General features: G+C 39.6%; 2 protein-coding genes across 3 annotated transcripts; both read right to left on the bottom strand.

The window, feature by feature from the left end:
• Nucleotides 1-797: 797 nt before the first annotated feature.
• Nucleotides 798-5589, bottom strand: zbtb26 (zinc finger and BTB domain containing 26). Of its 2 annotated transcripts, none has more exons than XM_084360460.1 (2): nt 5463-5589; nt 798-3433 (listed from the first exon to the last, which is right to left on the bottom strand). In XM_084360460.1, the coding sequence occupies exon 2, from the start codon at nt 3408-3410 to the stop codon at nt 2109-2111; it is 1302 nt and encodes a 433-aa protein (XP_084216586.1). In that variant the 5' UTR covers nt 3411-3433; nt 5463-5589; the 3' UTR covers nt 798-2108. The 2 variants fall into 2 exon arrangements, with proteins under 2 accessions (XP_084216586.1, XP_084216587.1); XM_084360461.1 differs by lacking the exon at nt 5463-5589 and adding an exon at nt 3551-5364.
• Nucleotides 5590-6188: 599 nt separating this feature from the next.
• On the bottom strand, nt 6189-15429 carry susd1 (sushi domain containing 1). The gene is made up of 19 exons (XM_084359723.1): nt 15185-15429; nt 14906-15046; nt 14244-14399; nt 13570-13722; nt 13112-13291; nt 12450-12629; nt 12139-12318; nt 10919-11098; nt 10644-10823; nt 9702-9881; nt 8913-9092; nt 8359-8523; nt 8101-8195; nt 7724-7910; nt 7503-7596; nt 7139-7367; nt 7007-7046; nt 6672-6765; nt 6189-6321 (listed from the first exon to the last, which is right to left on the bottom strand). The coding sequence occupies exons 1-19, from the start codon at nt 15297-15299 to the stop codon at nt 6303-6305; spliced, it is 2748 nt and encodes a 915-aa protein (XP_084215849.1). The 5' UTR covers nt 15300-15429; the 3' UTR covers nt 6189-6302.
• Nucleotides 15430-16122: the final 693 nt, after the last annotated feature.

Raw genomic sequence — 16122 nt, 5'->3', positions numbered from 1 at the left:
ACCTGTAGTGACCATGAAGCAGGTTTAAACACATAATACACAGTATGGGCTGGGTGGTAACACTTTCTCCTTTTTGGACTATACTAAAAATGTGTGATTTAGTGCAAGAAATAAGTTTGAGATAAATAAAACAGCAAAACTCACATTCATATAAAAGTTATAACTGTAATGTGAATGTACAAATGTGATCACTGTGATATTAAAGGGTGTTTAAAAAGGTTTAATGCTGTGCACCTTGTATTTTGGTGTTGTAAAGTTAATACAACTACAAATGATGATTTGATTTACAACACTAATGAGGTAATAATATAAACTCAGACATTTTTTACATAATGGAATAAACAAGCTGTTCCCAGAGGAAAATAAGGTCCCCTTATATATATGTCTTTCCACATATGGTCAAAACTGTTTCTGTGAATAATGATTTGATTCTTCCATTTTGCACCCTTAAACATTGAGTGAAAGCTGCAGGACAGGAGAGTGTAACCATCACTGTCATTTAATCTATTCACTGGTCGGAACACACTCAGATAATACGCTACAGCAAACACAAAGACACTTTGTTGAAGTTACTCCCCACACATTTACATGCCACTTTCAGATAAAAAAGCATGTAAAACCGAGGGTGCACGCTGAGGAAGGCAGGCAGTCACTGAAACATTTGTGCTTGTTATTCTTCTCTTCTTCATGATCTGATACAATTTAACATCAGGAGTGCAGAATTTGTGCCGTTTTTATAGATACTGAATTGTGATGTGCATGAGTTGTGTGTAACAATAAGAACGCTAACAACTAACACTGATTAAGAGTTTTTAATGTCATAACACACATCGACTTGCATGAACACAGGACAGGTACAATGTCACTTTGGTCCAGTAGTACCTCAGATATAAAGTCTGTATAAAAGAACCATTTCAGTTCACATAGACACTTTGGCATCCCCCATCAGCGGCGTAGCTTTCCCACAATAAAATATGTTTCAACCCAGCTTCTTTCAAGTTTCTTTTAGTTATGAAGTTGTCATATTCACACAGGTAAGAAAGAAAGGCTACAGTAGACTGTATACACAATATACAAATGAATATGATAAATATTTTGAATATATATCCTTTTTGCAATAGAGAGCCGAAGTCACGCTCCTTCCGGTTTGCCCCATGGGACCTTATTTCAGAAAAACTTTGTATTTTAGTCAAAGGAGAGACATTTGAATTGAATTGTGCCGTGATTTACACATACTGTATGATGTTCGTCAATTTAAAAGATCATTTTCCAACTGAAAACTGAAGTAAAATATCTAGTTTTGTGTGAAACTGCTCGGTGAACTACATCGTCTTGCTCAACACCGTCAACAAACACCAACATGGCCACCAACTCGGCACAGAGAAGGTACTAAAAAAGAGCTGGTCAGTTCGGTGAGCTGCTAATATACAGGAGCAGCTCTACAATGTTTAAGTTACAGGTTTTGGTGAAGGTTCAACAATACTGTTGGCTGTATAGTATTTATAATTCTGTATTTTCAGTCTCACATTTCATTAATTTCATGACAAATTAAGACTGACTTGACTTGGAAAATTATCTTTTAAATTGACAAACATCCAGTGTGTGATTCATGACACAATTCAAATGGCATTAAAAAATGATCTGTCTTTCTCTTTTCCCAGAGGAAAACCAGAAGGGGCGTGACTTCGGCTCTCCCGTTTTTTTTTCCATTGAACAACGCAGACACATGTTAATTCATTAATAAAACTAATGATGTACAGTCATTAAGATTTGTGTTTCAGTGCTGAATTTTCAAGTATGATATGAAGGCATCTACAATGTATTGTAGAAAAAACGATAAAAAACAGTCCACGATAATGAAGCTACAGTGACATTAGACCAGGAAAACTTCTCTATTTTGTTAATGCTCTCCAGTTAAACTCATCAGGACGAGGCTGACATGTCCTGTTCGCTCATCTGCCCAGCTTTGATAATGCCATTTTTGGCTTCTCACCAAAGAAAATGTTTGTATCAGTTTCAGTTTCTATCTTAGAGAAAGCCCGCACCATTCCCATTTAAATGACAGCTGGTTTCCAACAAAGCTACTAAAACGTAAGGGTCCAATGATTTCATATTTGGCCAAAGTCAAAGTCAAGACCCCCTTCGTGCAGGCTGCCTTCGTTTGCGTTGTCGAAGCTGTTCTTGCCGTGGATCTGTTTGAGGTGCTTGCGGAGAACTGGCTTATGAGCGAAAACCATGTCACAGTAGTTGCAGCGGTGTGGCTTGTCCCCACTGTGCAGGTTTAGATGATCCAGCAAAGAACACTTTTGGGTGAAGGTCTTGCCGCAGATTTTACACTGGAAGGGCTTGATGCCGGCGTGCACGCGCATGTGTCGGTGCAGGTTGCCCTTTTGCGTGAAGGTCTTGCCGCACAGGAGGCACATGAACAGCTTGTGCATCTTGAGGTGGTTGGCGTAGTTCTCCAGCTGGCGGAAGACCCGGGCACATTTTGGGCACTGGTGGTACCATTGTAGAGGTTTGTCGTAGTTCCTCTGGTGCCCGCTGTGTTTCTCCGCAGGAGGGGATGGAGGAGGCGGACTGAGCGGGTATCCCGCCACGCCAGGTGGAACCGCCATCTCACTGCCACGACTGTCCACAGTGGAGTTGATGAGGGAGTGCTGGGGCTCAGGAGAGTGAAGGGCAGCAGGTGGGCTGGAGGGGAAATGACCAGTGATGGAGTTTTCTGCTACGTCAGACACAGACTCCACTTTTACTATAGTGATGTCACTCTCCACCATACCCTGCCTTGGACGTCTGCCTAAGATCTGCAGAGGGGACTTGGGCTGTATGATCACATCGTCATCATCATCGTCGTCGTCGTCACCATTGTTGTCGTCCTCAACATGCTCCACATCCTCATCTTCCTCGTGGACAGTCCGAACCTGAGAGTGCTCTTGCTCTCTCTGGGCCTGAGAGGATAAACCCTCCTCCTTCTTCTCCCTCCTCATATCCACCTCCACCTCCAGCTGCCGTGCAGCCTGAGGTTTAATGAACTTGCTGAGCGCCTGAGTGCATTGCTCCACAATGTGGCCCATTTGGAGGAAACTGGCCACTGTCAGGTAATGCACCAGCTCCAGCTCGGGAAACTCCAGCTGACCTGTGTAGCAGGACAGCAGCAGCTGCCGGCCCACCTCTGCCTCCTGGATCATGGAAATCTGAACCGCCCTGGAGTCCTGCTGCAGGATGAACTGGTCCCTCAGGAACGAGGAGCCAGCGGCAAACACTACCTTGTGACCGGGGACCTCCAGCTGGTTGATGCGCACGGTGACATCACAGAAGCGTCTCTGGTGACGTAGGAGGTTCATCTTCTGCAGCATGGAGTCCCCGAATGTGGCAAAGCGGAACTGCAGGATCACCTGGTTCTGGGCCATAGTGAACCGACAGCCAGCAGCACCTGTCGAGGACACATACAGAGACTATATCATCCCTCCTGAACAGTTGCACACTGGAAATGTAGTGAATTTGACATTTTGTCTTTTGCCAAAGTAGTTCAGACAGCAGGAAGAATTACCTGCATTGATTCACAGGTTTGCCCTAAAAGGATAGATGAGGATTACAGAGCCTGCAAATTAATTATTCCAAACCATGTTTTTGAGATAAAATACAAAACTGAGGCCAGCATTGGATTCTGGCAGCCAAAGTAGTCTAATTTGTGTACTATTATTGTGATGGATCGGAGTAATCGAGACTAAAAAGCAAGGCTGTTCAGATTGGACAGGTCTGTCTGCTCTGTAGTGTTTCTTATATACTGTAGTTGCCTTCTGTCACAGTGTGCCTGTTGTACATTTATTAAGTACTGTACTTAAATATAAATTTGAGTTAGGCCTACTTGTGCTTTACTTGAGTATTTCCATTTTGTGAAACTTTATAGGCTACTTCTACTTCACTACATCTCAAAGGCAATTATCGCACTTTTACTCCATTACATTTACCGGACAGCTTTAGTTATTATTCAGATTACAGCTGTCCCCCTCTTCCCGTCCAGTCTCCATAAGTGTTCCTTTATGTGTTGAGAAAATTCCCATGTCTTCATCTAAATAAACTCTTTAAAAACCCTCTTGGATTAGCTGGAAAATGCATCGTCACGAATCTGAAAACAGGCTGTTTTTCTCAATTTTGACAGATGTGTGTTCTCACAGTGGATACAAACATACGATGATTTTATAGATTATGATGCACTGCTGTGGATTAAACTAGTCAACAGTATATAAAGCGACATCTATCGCATGTATATCTGTATATGGCAAGTTTTCCCCACTCGAATGGAGGGTCTAAGGACAGAGGATGTCGCTCGCTGCAGATTGTAAAGCCCACTGGGGCAATGTGATTGTGATTCTGGGCTGTGTAAATAAAATTGATTTGATTTATAAAAGGAGTTAAAATGAGCCCAACATTAAACATCTACAGCAGTGACGAGACATCAACACTTTTGCATTTTATATTTTAAATAGCCAATTTAAGTAGGTAATACCTGCACCATAGTTTTATTACAGCAGTTGATATGAGCAACTTCTTTTTAATTCATAGATAATTACATTAAATATTGTAATAATATATTGACTGCTCAACTGGTAATGTTCAATTTAACACACAGCTAATGTCTTCATTAAAAACAAAACAAACACCACCAATCATCACCATATTATCATTTTAATCAAACCTGGCCCATGATGCTGTCCTGGATGAAAACATAAACCAGACTCTGTTCAAAAACCTACCAATTTAACAGAGCACGCGTGTCTATCATTAACTAGCTAGCAAGCGAATTAAACACCGCCATTGTTACATGTTTCATAGTAAACTCTGTCCACTCTTTAGTTCACCGTTCACCCACTAAAACAAATGGTACCTAACAATATTAACTATCAACTTCCATCTATCGCTAGCTCGCGTAAAATGGTTCACCTGGCGCTAACATCAACAACAGACTGTCAGAGAAAAAGGCTGAAATATAGTTGAAAAATGATCACAGCTCTCAGCCGAATTACATGAAAATAGCAAAAGACGTTTACGACACTACTAAAAAGTGACATGCTCATCGGGTTTACCGATAAATAAGACGTTAACATATAATAGTAACATTTCTAAGCGGAGCTCGATTGTTGCCGACTGGTCGCATCGATGTTAGCTTAGCGCCACGGGCAACGTTTATAGATTAGCTTTCCTTTGAGGAAAATGGCTACCCTTGGTTTTAATCTTTACGATACAGTAAGACACAAAAATAATCTTGCATAAAGTGACTCCAGGTCAGCTGTATCCATGAAAACAATCAATCACAAGTCGCCTCCATGTTTCCTTCGGCCTACTCCCCCTCTCCTCAGCAGACATCTGAGGCTGTCTGAGAACATGCAGCTCTACAGCTAACTAACTGCCTACACTGCTGTGTTATTAGTGTTGTTGACATCGCATTAAGTGTTGTGTACCTGTAAACCCCTTGTAAACAAAGCCGTTAAAGGTGGGCAGTCATCGGTGGCACATTGGCCCGTGTCTGTGTGGGGATATGGAGGAACTGCTCCAGATGCAAAATCCATTTAAAGGCCCAGTACAGTTTCTGGGATCACACCTCCTCCTCCTTCTTCACACACTTCCTCAGTCTACAAAGGCCTGTTGTAACATGACATTTAAACTTAGTTAACCACACTGAGATCAAATCAATTTTATGTGTATAGCTCACAATCACAATCACATTGCCTCAGTGGGCTTTATAATCACAGTGAATGACATCCTCTGGCCTTTGACCTTCAATTCAAGTGAGGAGAAACTTTATTGAAAAATAAGCCCTTTAAACATTCTGTGTGTCTCATGTACATACATGTATAGATAATATATACACATGCATCTTATCCCTGCTGTCTTATATTCTTGTTCTGTCTGTTTTTTTATTATCATTATTATTTACATTTTATTTACTTATTATTATTTTCACTTTTTCTGTAGTGGAGCCTCTAAGCAAAAGATTTTCAAACGAGTAAAACCGGAGTGACAATAAACATGTTTAATCTTGAGTAAATGTGGTTCTCTCCTGTAGTTTCTGATAACAGAGCATGTCAGAGCGTATCAAACATCAAAGTTACAAATGGTCTCAAAGAGGATTGCTCCTAGTTCCAAGAGTATTTACTTATTATTGTTATTAACAACACACCCAATAGTTAATGAAAAAAAGTTTTATTAAAGTTAGTTACAAAATGTACAAGAAGAAGAAAAGACTGTCATCTTACTTTGTCATACTGACAAATACAATGACAAAAAATGGGCAGTGATCATCATGTCCTCTTGAAAAACCTGGAAAAGAAAGACACCAGGCCATTTAATTTCATTTGAAATACAATAATGCAGTCATGTATCAATAAGACATAATCAGCAATTTTTCCTATTTACAGAATGATTGTATTTTTTTTTTCTCACCAAAAGCAAAACTAGAATCTACATATGATATCCAGGCTGTAATTACATTTAATAACTACCATATAATGAATAAACTGTTCAATAAAAGGTAATAATATTATTAAAACTCAAATATCCACTGATGCTGTATGTGTTGTTAAATAACTTTAGACTGTGAACATTTGAGTTCATTAACAAAAAGACATGAACATGTTGAGTAATGTAGTGTTTTGTACCAGCTTCCATACCAGGTGAAACTGTATCCAGCTAATAAGACCAAAGCAACCAGTCCTATTGATGCAACAGCAGACAGAGATGCAACCCTCAGAATATAGGATGTACCTGGAACGAGGAAATGCTGAGTGTGAGTAACTGGCAGCTTTCTACATCTGCTTGTTTTTGCGAGTTTGTATTATAACCTCATTAATATTGTAAATATAAAAATGTAAGTACTTTCCGTTGCCTTCTCCCATAACAATGTTGTTACTGGGTGAAATTTAATTTCCAAAAATAAATCTCAATCCAAATATTATAATTCTCAAAATCACAGCATGGGGTTTGGATATTTTGGTCAGTGAATTACCTCTAACTTTAGCCCACAGCACACAGGAACTTTTTAAAGCCTAGGAGAGAAAACACTCAGGTTATTTAACAGTTCTGTAGTCAATATACTCAATATATATGAGTTAATATACTGTACAGTAGCTGCACCCACCGTTTTCCACTGACTGACAGCTCGTAGGATAATATAATAGTTCCTGCCTTTCTCAAGTGGTTCATTAAAGAAGCCTCCATAGTACAGACCATCCCCTACAGTAAAGTCCATCTGTGTCCCGACATGTCCGACCGCAATCTGGGCAGTGATGTGCTCCAGTGAGCTCGCAGCAGAGGAACAGTCAAACATTATGATCCCCTCTACAGGAAGCACAAACACCTGGTACAAACTGCCAAATGAAGAACAGGAAAATAAACATTTCTTTTAACATTTTCACTTGAGTATATTATGGTCATATAGATAAATACGAACTGTCAAGCACACAGTCGCCACACCCCTAAGCATACTCTGTTTTGGTTGTTACCTTATTGGGTCCAGTGTGTCGGGTGTTCTGTGTAGCCTCAACGTTGGTACAGGAGTCTCAAATTCTCTGTAGTAGACAACTGGTGCTGGTGGCACTGTCAAATGTTCTCATAGTTAATGTGAGTTAATGCTCAGTATAAAGAAAACTTGATAACACTGATAACACTTAACTTTGATGCAGGAAAACATCCGTCAGATAAAGTGAATTTAAGATAACAATACCTGTTAAACTGGTGTTAGTGGTGATGGTGGCTGTGAATCTGGCAGACACTGCAGTGATTGAGATGCTGTAGTTTGTGGCTGGAAGCAGGTTCAGACAGAGGTCAAGCCGGTCGGCCTTGGAGCTCAGAAACCTCTTCCTTTTATCGTTAAAAGACCTCTGGTAGTCTCTGGATCCTGTGTATGTCACCTGGAATGGTTATATCAAATGTGGCATCAGTCACCCTTCATAGTGGTAAGGTTGTCAAAAGCAATTGTACTTTTTAATACAACAAGCTTAAAACGTGACAACCTCTGTTAATAAGAAAAGCAAACATTTCTTATGATTGCAAATAACAAAATGGCGACTACACGGAAAGGATGATGAACTGTCCTGTTACCTTGTAAACTTCTGTGTCCTCCTCATACTTCTCTGCTTTCCAGTACACACATTTTTCATTGAGGACAAATAGTTGATTGATCGGTGGCTTTATTTCTGAAAGAGAAACAAGAATGAAAAGAGTGAAGGCACACCAAATCTTCACCTTTTGTTCTTCAAAATGTTGCAAATCACTTGACAAATATGTTCACAATGCAAAGCAAATCAGTATCACCACACAGGCATTTATTTCATGTTCACTTGATATGTTCTTACTCACCTATGCAACTCAGTGTAGCTTTCTGCCACAGCCCAGAGCTGCCACACACAGAGACATTGCCGCCCCTCCAGCTGTGATATCCATCGGCACAGCGGTGGATCACTATACTTCTGTTATGCCACACCACCTCTGAGTTGGCAAGGAAAGGAACTGGGCCACATTTAGCTGGAAAACAATGACATTGATTTGTTAATTAATTGATTCTAAGTATTGATGTGCTCTTTGTTTGGGTTCCCAGTGCCTTCGACTGGAGGAGTCATCAAGTGGTAAAAGCCATGACTGAGTAAAGTCAAATAATTCACCCGATGTTTCCAACAGAATGGATGAATCCACATAAATGAATTCAACAGCACAACTTGGGATAATGTGAAGATAACAAAATATCATTACATCACCTCAAAAACTGCAACTAGCACAATCAGAGAGCCAAAGCAGGAATATACAAAGGAGCCACTAACCACAGCAAAACATTTCAATAACATGTTAAAAACATGAAGAATGACTCTTTCACAGTTGAATAGATGCATGTCCATGTGTAGAAATGATCACTGTACCTTTGCACTTTATAGATACTCTCTCCCACTCTCCTGATTGTAAACATGTTGAAACATTAGTTCCACTCTCCTGGTAAAATCCATCCATACACTCATACAGCACCACACTGCCCGGTCTAGTGGTTTGATCCCACAGGAGGTTAGTATGAGGGAGGTTTAGTGGGGGACCACAACTTTTTTCTGCACACAGACATGAATTAGCACAGACCACATGCTGTTAACAGGCACACAGTATGACATGAAGAAAAACACAAAACATCCATGACAGCTGAAGATGAGATGCAACATGAGACTCTTCATCTATTCTGTGTACATCCTACACGTATGTGTGCCTTATGTGTAGAGAATAACCAAGTCTAGCAGCACAGTAGGGACTCTACTACATTTTCATCAAAGCATAGCAATAACACATATAATTCCAAGGGTCAGTTCACCCCAAAATAAAAATATATATATATTTTTGTCTCACCTGTAGTGCTATTTATCCATAGATCAGTCTTACTCAAAGTCACAAGGTCGTGGAATGTCTTGAGAAACCAGCCGATATCTAGATGGATAAATAGCTCTACAGGTATTTTTTGGTTTTTGAGGTTAACAGTCCCCTTAAAGAAGACTGACATTTTGGGAGATGCTCTTACTATGAGTGGTATAAATCTCAAGAAACAAAGTAAGCATATTTCCCCAAATATCAAACTACTGCTTGAAATATTTTGTCCAAATCGCTACAGACATTCTGAACTGAAAACGACAGTTTATTAATATACGTAGCTCTCATTAAAAACATTGCACCTTCACACCATAGTTCAATATCCTCCCACAGTCCACTCTCTCCACATACTGAGTAGTTTCTCAGGCTCCTTGTGTGATATCCCTCCTCACATTGATAATACACCACACTGCCGACGTGCGTTGTGCCGTTCCATCGCACGTTAGCATGAGGTTTAAAAACAGGCTCTTCACATTTGATTTCTACAACAAAAAAACAAGCAAGTCATTGTAGGTCACTGGTAGTTTGTAGATGTTGGATAATAAAGATTCATGTTGTTTAATGCAATGCAATAATGCAAATTATGATCGATTGTCAACATTCGAGAAGATTGCGTTATTACTTTTATTAGAGGCATTTTGTTTAAAGAGAACAAAATACTGAGTAGCTACCAAGTAGATACTTATTACTTAACCTCTAGTTACTCTTTTTGTGTGCATTCCTTGCCTCTGGTCTGATATTAAAGAACTAATTGTGAACTCCAAGGAAAAAAATCAGTACTTGACATGATCATTAAAGTAATGAATTAGTAACTCCTCAGTGTTAGGTATCACTTAAAGGGGAATAAAACAGTAACTAATGATTAAGTAATGAGTAATTAATGATTCTACTTGGTAACTACTTAGTATTAATGTACTTGAAGGTACACAAAAAGATTATCTAGTGATTGAGTAATTATTATTTATAAGTCATTACTAGTTCATGCCACTCAGCAAGTAGTTCATAGTTAATCAGGAACAATTGAGTCAATTCACGGCTATTCATGAACTAATCATTGAAAAAGGATTCATTAATCCCAGTCTGTTCTTCAGTAACTCATTATTATCTACTATATAGTTCTCGACTCGCAGTTGTTCAGGAATGACTCATTAACGATTCATCAATAATCGGTAATTTTGTGTGCCTTGTTGTAAAGTCTTACCCAGAACCCAATACTCTGGTATGTTGATTAATGTCATTATCACCTTGACAGAGAAGAGAGGCTGCGTCCCATTCTCCACTGGCAGTACAAACAGACACATTTCCCTCTCCAACATCTCGATATCCAGAGTTACACCAATAAACAACCTCAGAGCCCACAGTGGAGACATTATCCCACAGCATGACTGAATGAGGGATGGGTAGGGGCACACCACAGTCAACTTCTACAAGAATGGAAATCGCAATATTGGGTGGAAACAGTTATTTGACTCCAGACAACAGCATTATACCAACCACAGCATCAACAACATTTTGTTACCTTTGCATGAGATGTTTGGTTTTGTCCAGTAACCATTAGTTGTACACAATGATATGCTTTCTCCTTCATTGTAATAAAATCCTATTTTACAGTAGTAAGTCACTGTGTTTCCAGGTGTGGAGCTGCCATTCCACACTTGCCCAGTGTGAGGCAGTATAGGAGGGTCCCCACATAATATCTCTGGGACAGGAAATGATACACACAGAGGGGTTATACAGAGTTTTAAAAATATACAAAACAATTTAAGTACATAAAGTACACATGATATTCTGATAAATTTGGACAAAAGTTGGGTCATTCTACAGAAATGTCCAGTTTTGGGCACAATGTCTGAAAATGTTCTCCGTTTTCTAACATTTAAACTTAGACTACATTATTCCATATCTCACTGACTCTGTGAATACACATAAATGAATGCTTAATGCCTTTTTATATTTATTTCACTGGTGTTACCCATAAGGACACCAGTGACGGTAACACCAGTGACAATATTCATGAGAAATGCATTTTGCAAAATGGCTGCTGCTACTGAGATAAATGTGAAAAGTTGTTATAATTGAAAAGAGTCAGTGAACTTGTCAGTGTCCTTTCGTCACAGATCTTCAGGAAATATATATTAAAATAATAGCCATGGTAACACCAGTGACGTGACTCCAGGGGACGATTATTTTCATTATGTATTTTATAATATTTATTTGAAATGTTATTCTTTTTTAATGGCATTTCTATCATATATTTGAAAGTTATGTATACATGATTGTGTTTTAAATGGTAGAAAAACATGGTTTTGAACTCAAAATATGGCACTTTCCCTCTATACATGACTGTATAGACTGGATCCATGACTGGAGCTTGGAATGTTAAATAACTGATTAAAATATATATATATATATATATATATATATAGCCAAATTGATGGGCCAAGAAGCAAATAATCTGTTGTTTTATTATAAAATATAAAAATATAAAACTGACATTTCTAGAGAATGACCCATTTGTGGTAATGTCAATCAAACAAGGATCTCTGCTCTGCACACCTTGTTGTCATGCACAGACTAGGTGAAGTGAAAACACCTGTGTGAGTGTGCAAGCCAGTATCTTTGTTTTTCTTTCAACCAAGTCACTCTTCTTTCCAGTAACTAGCTATAACTATGAGACGTGACAGAAAACATGAGAAATAATTTCCTGTTTTCAAAAGTTTCATTCATTGTTTGAATTACCTTGGCAGGACAGAGTTGGTGGGGTCCACTGACCATTTTCCTTACAGATCGACACATTATGTCCTCCTTTGTTATAAAAGCCCTCTTTACAAAAATAGAGTACAGTGCTGCCAGGGCTTGAATTATTGTTCCACACCTGCTCAGTGGATTCAATTATAGGGGGACTTCCACACAGGTTCTCTACAAGGAATCACATGCACCAAAACCATGTAACATGAACACCAAGATTCAGATTAATCCCCTTTCAGTGGACTGAGGCAAAAAAGCACAAACTGTATATCTGAGTCGATTTGATAAAACAGTGACTGTACCTTCACAGAGCACAGACGGTGTCTCCCACCGTCCAGCAGCAGTACAGGTGGACATGTTGCCCATCCCAACATTATGATATCCAGAGTTGCACTGATAAATCACCTCAGTGCCAATCCTCGAGCTCTTATTCCACAGCATATGAGAGTGATTGAAGGCAGGGGGAAAGCCACAGTCAACCTCTGAGAGCCAAAGCAGTGACATGCTGCATGAAACTGTATTCACTGGAAAACCTGTCTGAACCCTGTGATCCTGAAAAACTCACTAAAAACACCTGCACTGTCACCCGTGAGGATTTATTCCATTATCATCCTCTTAAAGGTTAAACCCTCCTCATGTTCGTCAGTTATTCATGTTATCTTTAGCTATATCTTACTAATATTGTGAATTTCTTACTGTTAACATCAAATATTCAGAACTTAATCATAAGCAGCATCAAAGTTTTTAAAAAAAAGTTATTACTTATGAGGAGACAGTTTATTGAAATACAGATTTCACATCTCATCAACCAGCCCTTCAATGTACCTCCCGAAAAGCCAAACAATTAGAATTAAAAACACAGCTTTCATAAATGTCACAAGCACCTAAGAGCAGAGGAATCAAAGTACAGAGTCACAATGTGCTGATGAATCATGAATAGTTATATAATATTGTGTTTTGTTACCTTCACAGACTATGGTGGCTCCTCTCCACAGTCCATCAGCTCCACACACAGAGCTGTTGTCGCCGCGCCTCCACACGAAACCTTTGTCACAGCCAAACATGGCCACGCTGGTGTACGTGGTCCCTGTGACTGACAGCAGCACCGCGTCCTCCACTGAGTCAGGCCGGCCACAGTCAACCACTGAGAGGGACAAGAACATACAGATCTTACCCACTGACCACAACATCTGTATAGATTTCACATCAGGTTCGAACTGTCACTATTAGCTACACACACAAATGACATTAAGGGCTCTAAAAAACTGAACTGGGTTAGACTGTTGCTGTATTGACTGACTACAATTTGTATGGGGAAGTTGAATTACACAGTGAGAATGTATTGCCTTTTAAAGGGTTTGGAAGTCTATCTAACATACTGCCCCTTACTCACACTTCACACTCCCTGCAGTGTAGTTTTACCTTTGCAGAAAGCTCTGTCTCTGCGAGGATTGAAGGGCTCCACTCCGTTGTGGACTTGATATCCCAGCTGGCAGCTGCAATCAAAACTGCCGTCCAGATTCCTGCATTGAGCTCCGTCTCCACACAAGCCTGTGGTCCTGCACTCATCGATGTCTGTACAACCGGATGGTAAATGAAACAGGTAAACAGGTGAAGGGCCCTAAATTGTGATTTCAGCCTATTGAAATTATCTTCAAGAACTTGTGATCTGACTGAAAGCCACTGAATGGATCTCGTGGTGAGACTATTTTTAGCGATGTGATCAGACAAAAAAGAAGACATCTGAATTATTTTCTGACCTTTATTTTTGGTATAAAGGGGCGCTATGCAGTTTTGGAGAAGAAATTCAATGTTAATATTTGCAATATTAACGTGGTAATGACACAAACTCAGAAATATGTATTTTTTCCATAACTAAATAAACAAGCTGTTCTCAGAGGAAAATAAGGTCCCAGTACTAAAACAGTATGAAACTGTGTTGTCCTTTAAGGTCAGTTTGTTTATTCAGTTTATACAGTCATGAACACAAAGAGAGTTTGTTTATTTAGTAATTCTAAAATATATTAAACAGAATGTGAGATTATATATAAAACTTAAATATATGTAAAAACAACCCAGTTTGAACTTAAACTCACCCTGGCAGTGGGTCCCATCGTTTGGGATGAAGACGGCCATGTTGTTCGAGGGGCTGTAGCCAGTCATGCAGGTGCAGTAGTAGCTGCCGTATGTGTTGTGGCAGGTGGTGTGCTGCCCACAGATCCTACTGGTTCCTATTGCACACTCATCTTTATCTAGACGAGAAAGTGTTCATTACAATTCAACATAGAAGATACGGAGCTGAAATAGTTAATGTTCTTAATTCCACCTGTGAAAATACTGATATGATTAGATACTTATTAAATAATGACATTATCATTATTCCCTCAGCTGTACTTTGTTTTTTGCACTAACACTTACATTCTAACATGTTAAGATAAGATGGTGGATTAACCTTTTAGCTTTATTTTACTCCTGAGGGAAATATCTGCCTCTTACCTACTAATTGCTCCACAATGTTCATGAGCTACTCTCTAACGTTGTCTGTTTGCTGTTCGGTGCTACACATTACTTTGTAGAGTTTCTTTAGCTGAGACATCAGCTGCTTGCTGCTGGTGGGAACAAGTGAGTTTGATCTGTTGTTAATATGAAAAAAACTGAGCTCCCTTTTTAACTTTGAATGTATTATTTAAATCTGCAGTTCTCGTTATTTCTCATGAAAAAAACACATTGATATGACTTCATTTAAGCTTTCTCCTACCTTGACAGAACGTTCTCCCATTTCCAACAAACCCGTACTTGCAGTTACAAACTTTGCCAGAGCCGTCCAACTTGTCGTCACACGTGGCGTTAGCATGACAGGTGGCGCACACATCCAGAGTGTAGCCGTCTGCTAACATGTCTGAGAGGACAGAAATGACATCCATCAGTGTCCATCCTTTCTCAGTGAACTGTCAGTGATACATTTTAAAAATATAAATCATATTAAGTCATCACCACATATGAATGATGGGACAAAAAGGCTCATCAGTATTCTCACCCGCAATGACACAGAGAAGGAAAACCATGATCACTGTTCTGTTTCTCTGGTCCATCCTCTCTGAGAGTCTGTGATGGTCTTCTCTGCACCAGATGCTTAACCTTCTTATCCCCATCTTCTTTTGTTCATTTTTCACTTGATGGGTGAGTTGAGGTCACTCTGAAAAAAACAAAATAGCTCCTTTCTCAATGGTCTTGGTCTCGCAGTTGGTGGTTTTGTGGCTTCATCTGTCATCTGCTGACACATTCGGTTATACTTCACATGTGATGATGATATGCTCAGCGCTCACTCTGACACACAAATGCTGCGTGGGCTGATAACGGCTATTTTTGGCTGAAGGAAACCTGCTGGATGCCCTCTGACAAAAACTGTGTCTTTTAGAGGCACATCGACAGCATCATTACCATGAGCAGCAATGGTCTATAAATAGATGACATAGAAACTATATCAAGTGCAAGTTATAATTAATGTCTGGCACTACGAATGCAGACCAAAAATCTTATGAATATCATGGTGTAGCTTACCCTTTGTCCAATGTATTTAGAGTTGTTTGTAACCCTTATTAGATTAAATGTGGCTCAATTAATCCTTTTTACTATATATATAATAACATCCCTCCTGGTCTGCAATGGGTGCTGAGGGGGTGTCACTTGGTGAGCTGTGGGACGGGGAGATAAGTCTGACGAGCTGCTATCTTTCTGCCCAGCAGGGTCCTGAGTGGGGTCTCTCTGTCACTCAAACCAACAAACTACCGCCTCCGGTAGCGCCTGCTAACCTCAAATCTGTCATAATGGAAACTGCAGTTATGTTAAATGAGACTTCGTCAGTTTTGTGAGCTGCTTACATACAGGAGCAGCTCTACAATGTTTAAGTTACAGGTTTTGGTGGAGGTTCACCGAGACGACGTCACTAACACGACTGTTGGCTGTGTTTCTTTA

Source organism: Pagrus pagrus, assembly GCF_965226575.1.
Source record: "Pagrus pagrus genome assembly, chromosome: 8".
NCBI lineage: Eukaryota > Metazoa > Chordata > Actinopteri > Spariformes > Sparidae > Pagrus > Pagrus pagrus.
Note: the sequence above shows the minus strand (reverse complement) of the source record. Positions and strands in the feature narration are given on the sequence as shown.

Excerpts from the sequence above, each read along its gene's own strand:
- zbtb26 (XM_084360460.1), bottom strand. The coding sequence starts at position 3,410 with ATGGCCCAGAACCAGGTGATCCTGCAGTTCCGCTTTGCCACATTCGGG.
- susd1 (XM_084359723.1), bottom strand. The coding sequence starts at position 15,299 with ATGGGGATAAGAAGGTTAAGCATCTGGTGCAGAGAAGACCATCACAGA. Across the intron at positions 9,093-9,701 it reads TATTGAACTATGGTGTGAAG|AAAAAAGTTGTGGTCCCCCA; the intron begins GTGCAATGTTTT and ends GTCTGTGTGCAG. Across the intron at positions 7,368-7,502 it reads GACACACTGGACCCAATAAG|TTTGTACCAGGTGTTTGTGC; the intron begins GTAACAACCAAA and ends TTCATTTGGCAG.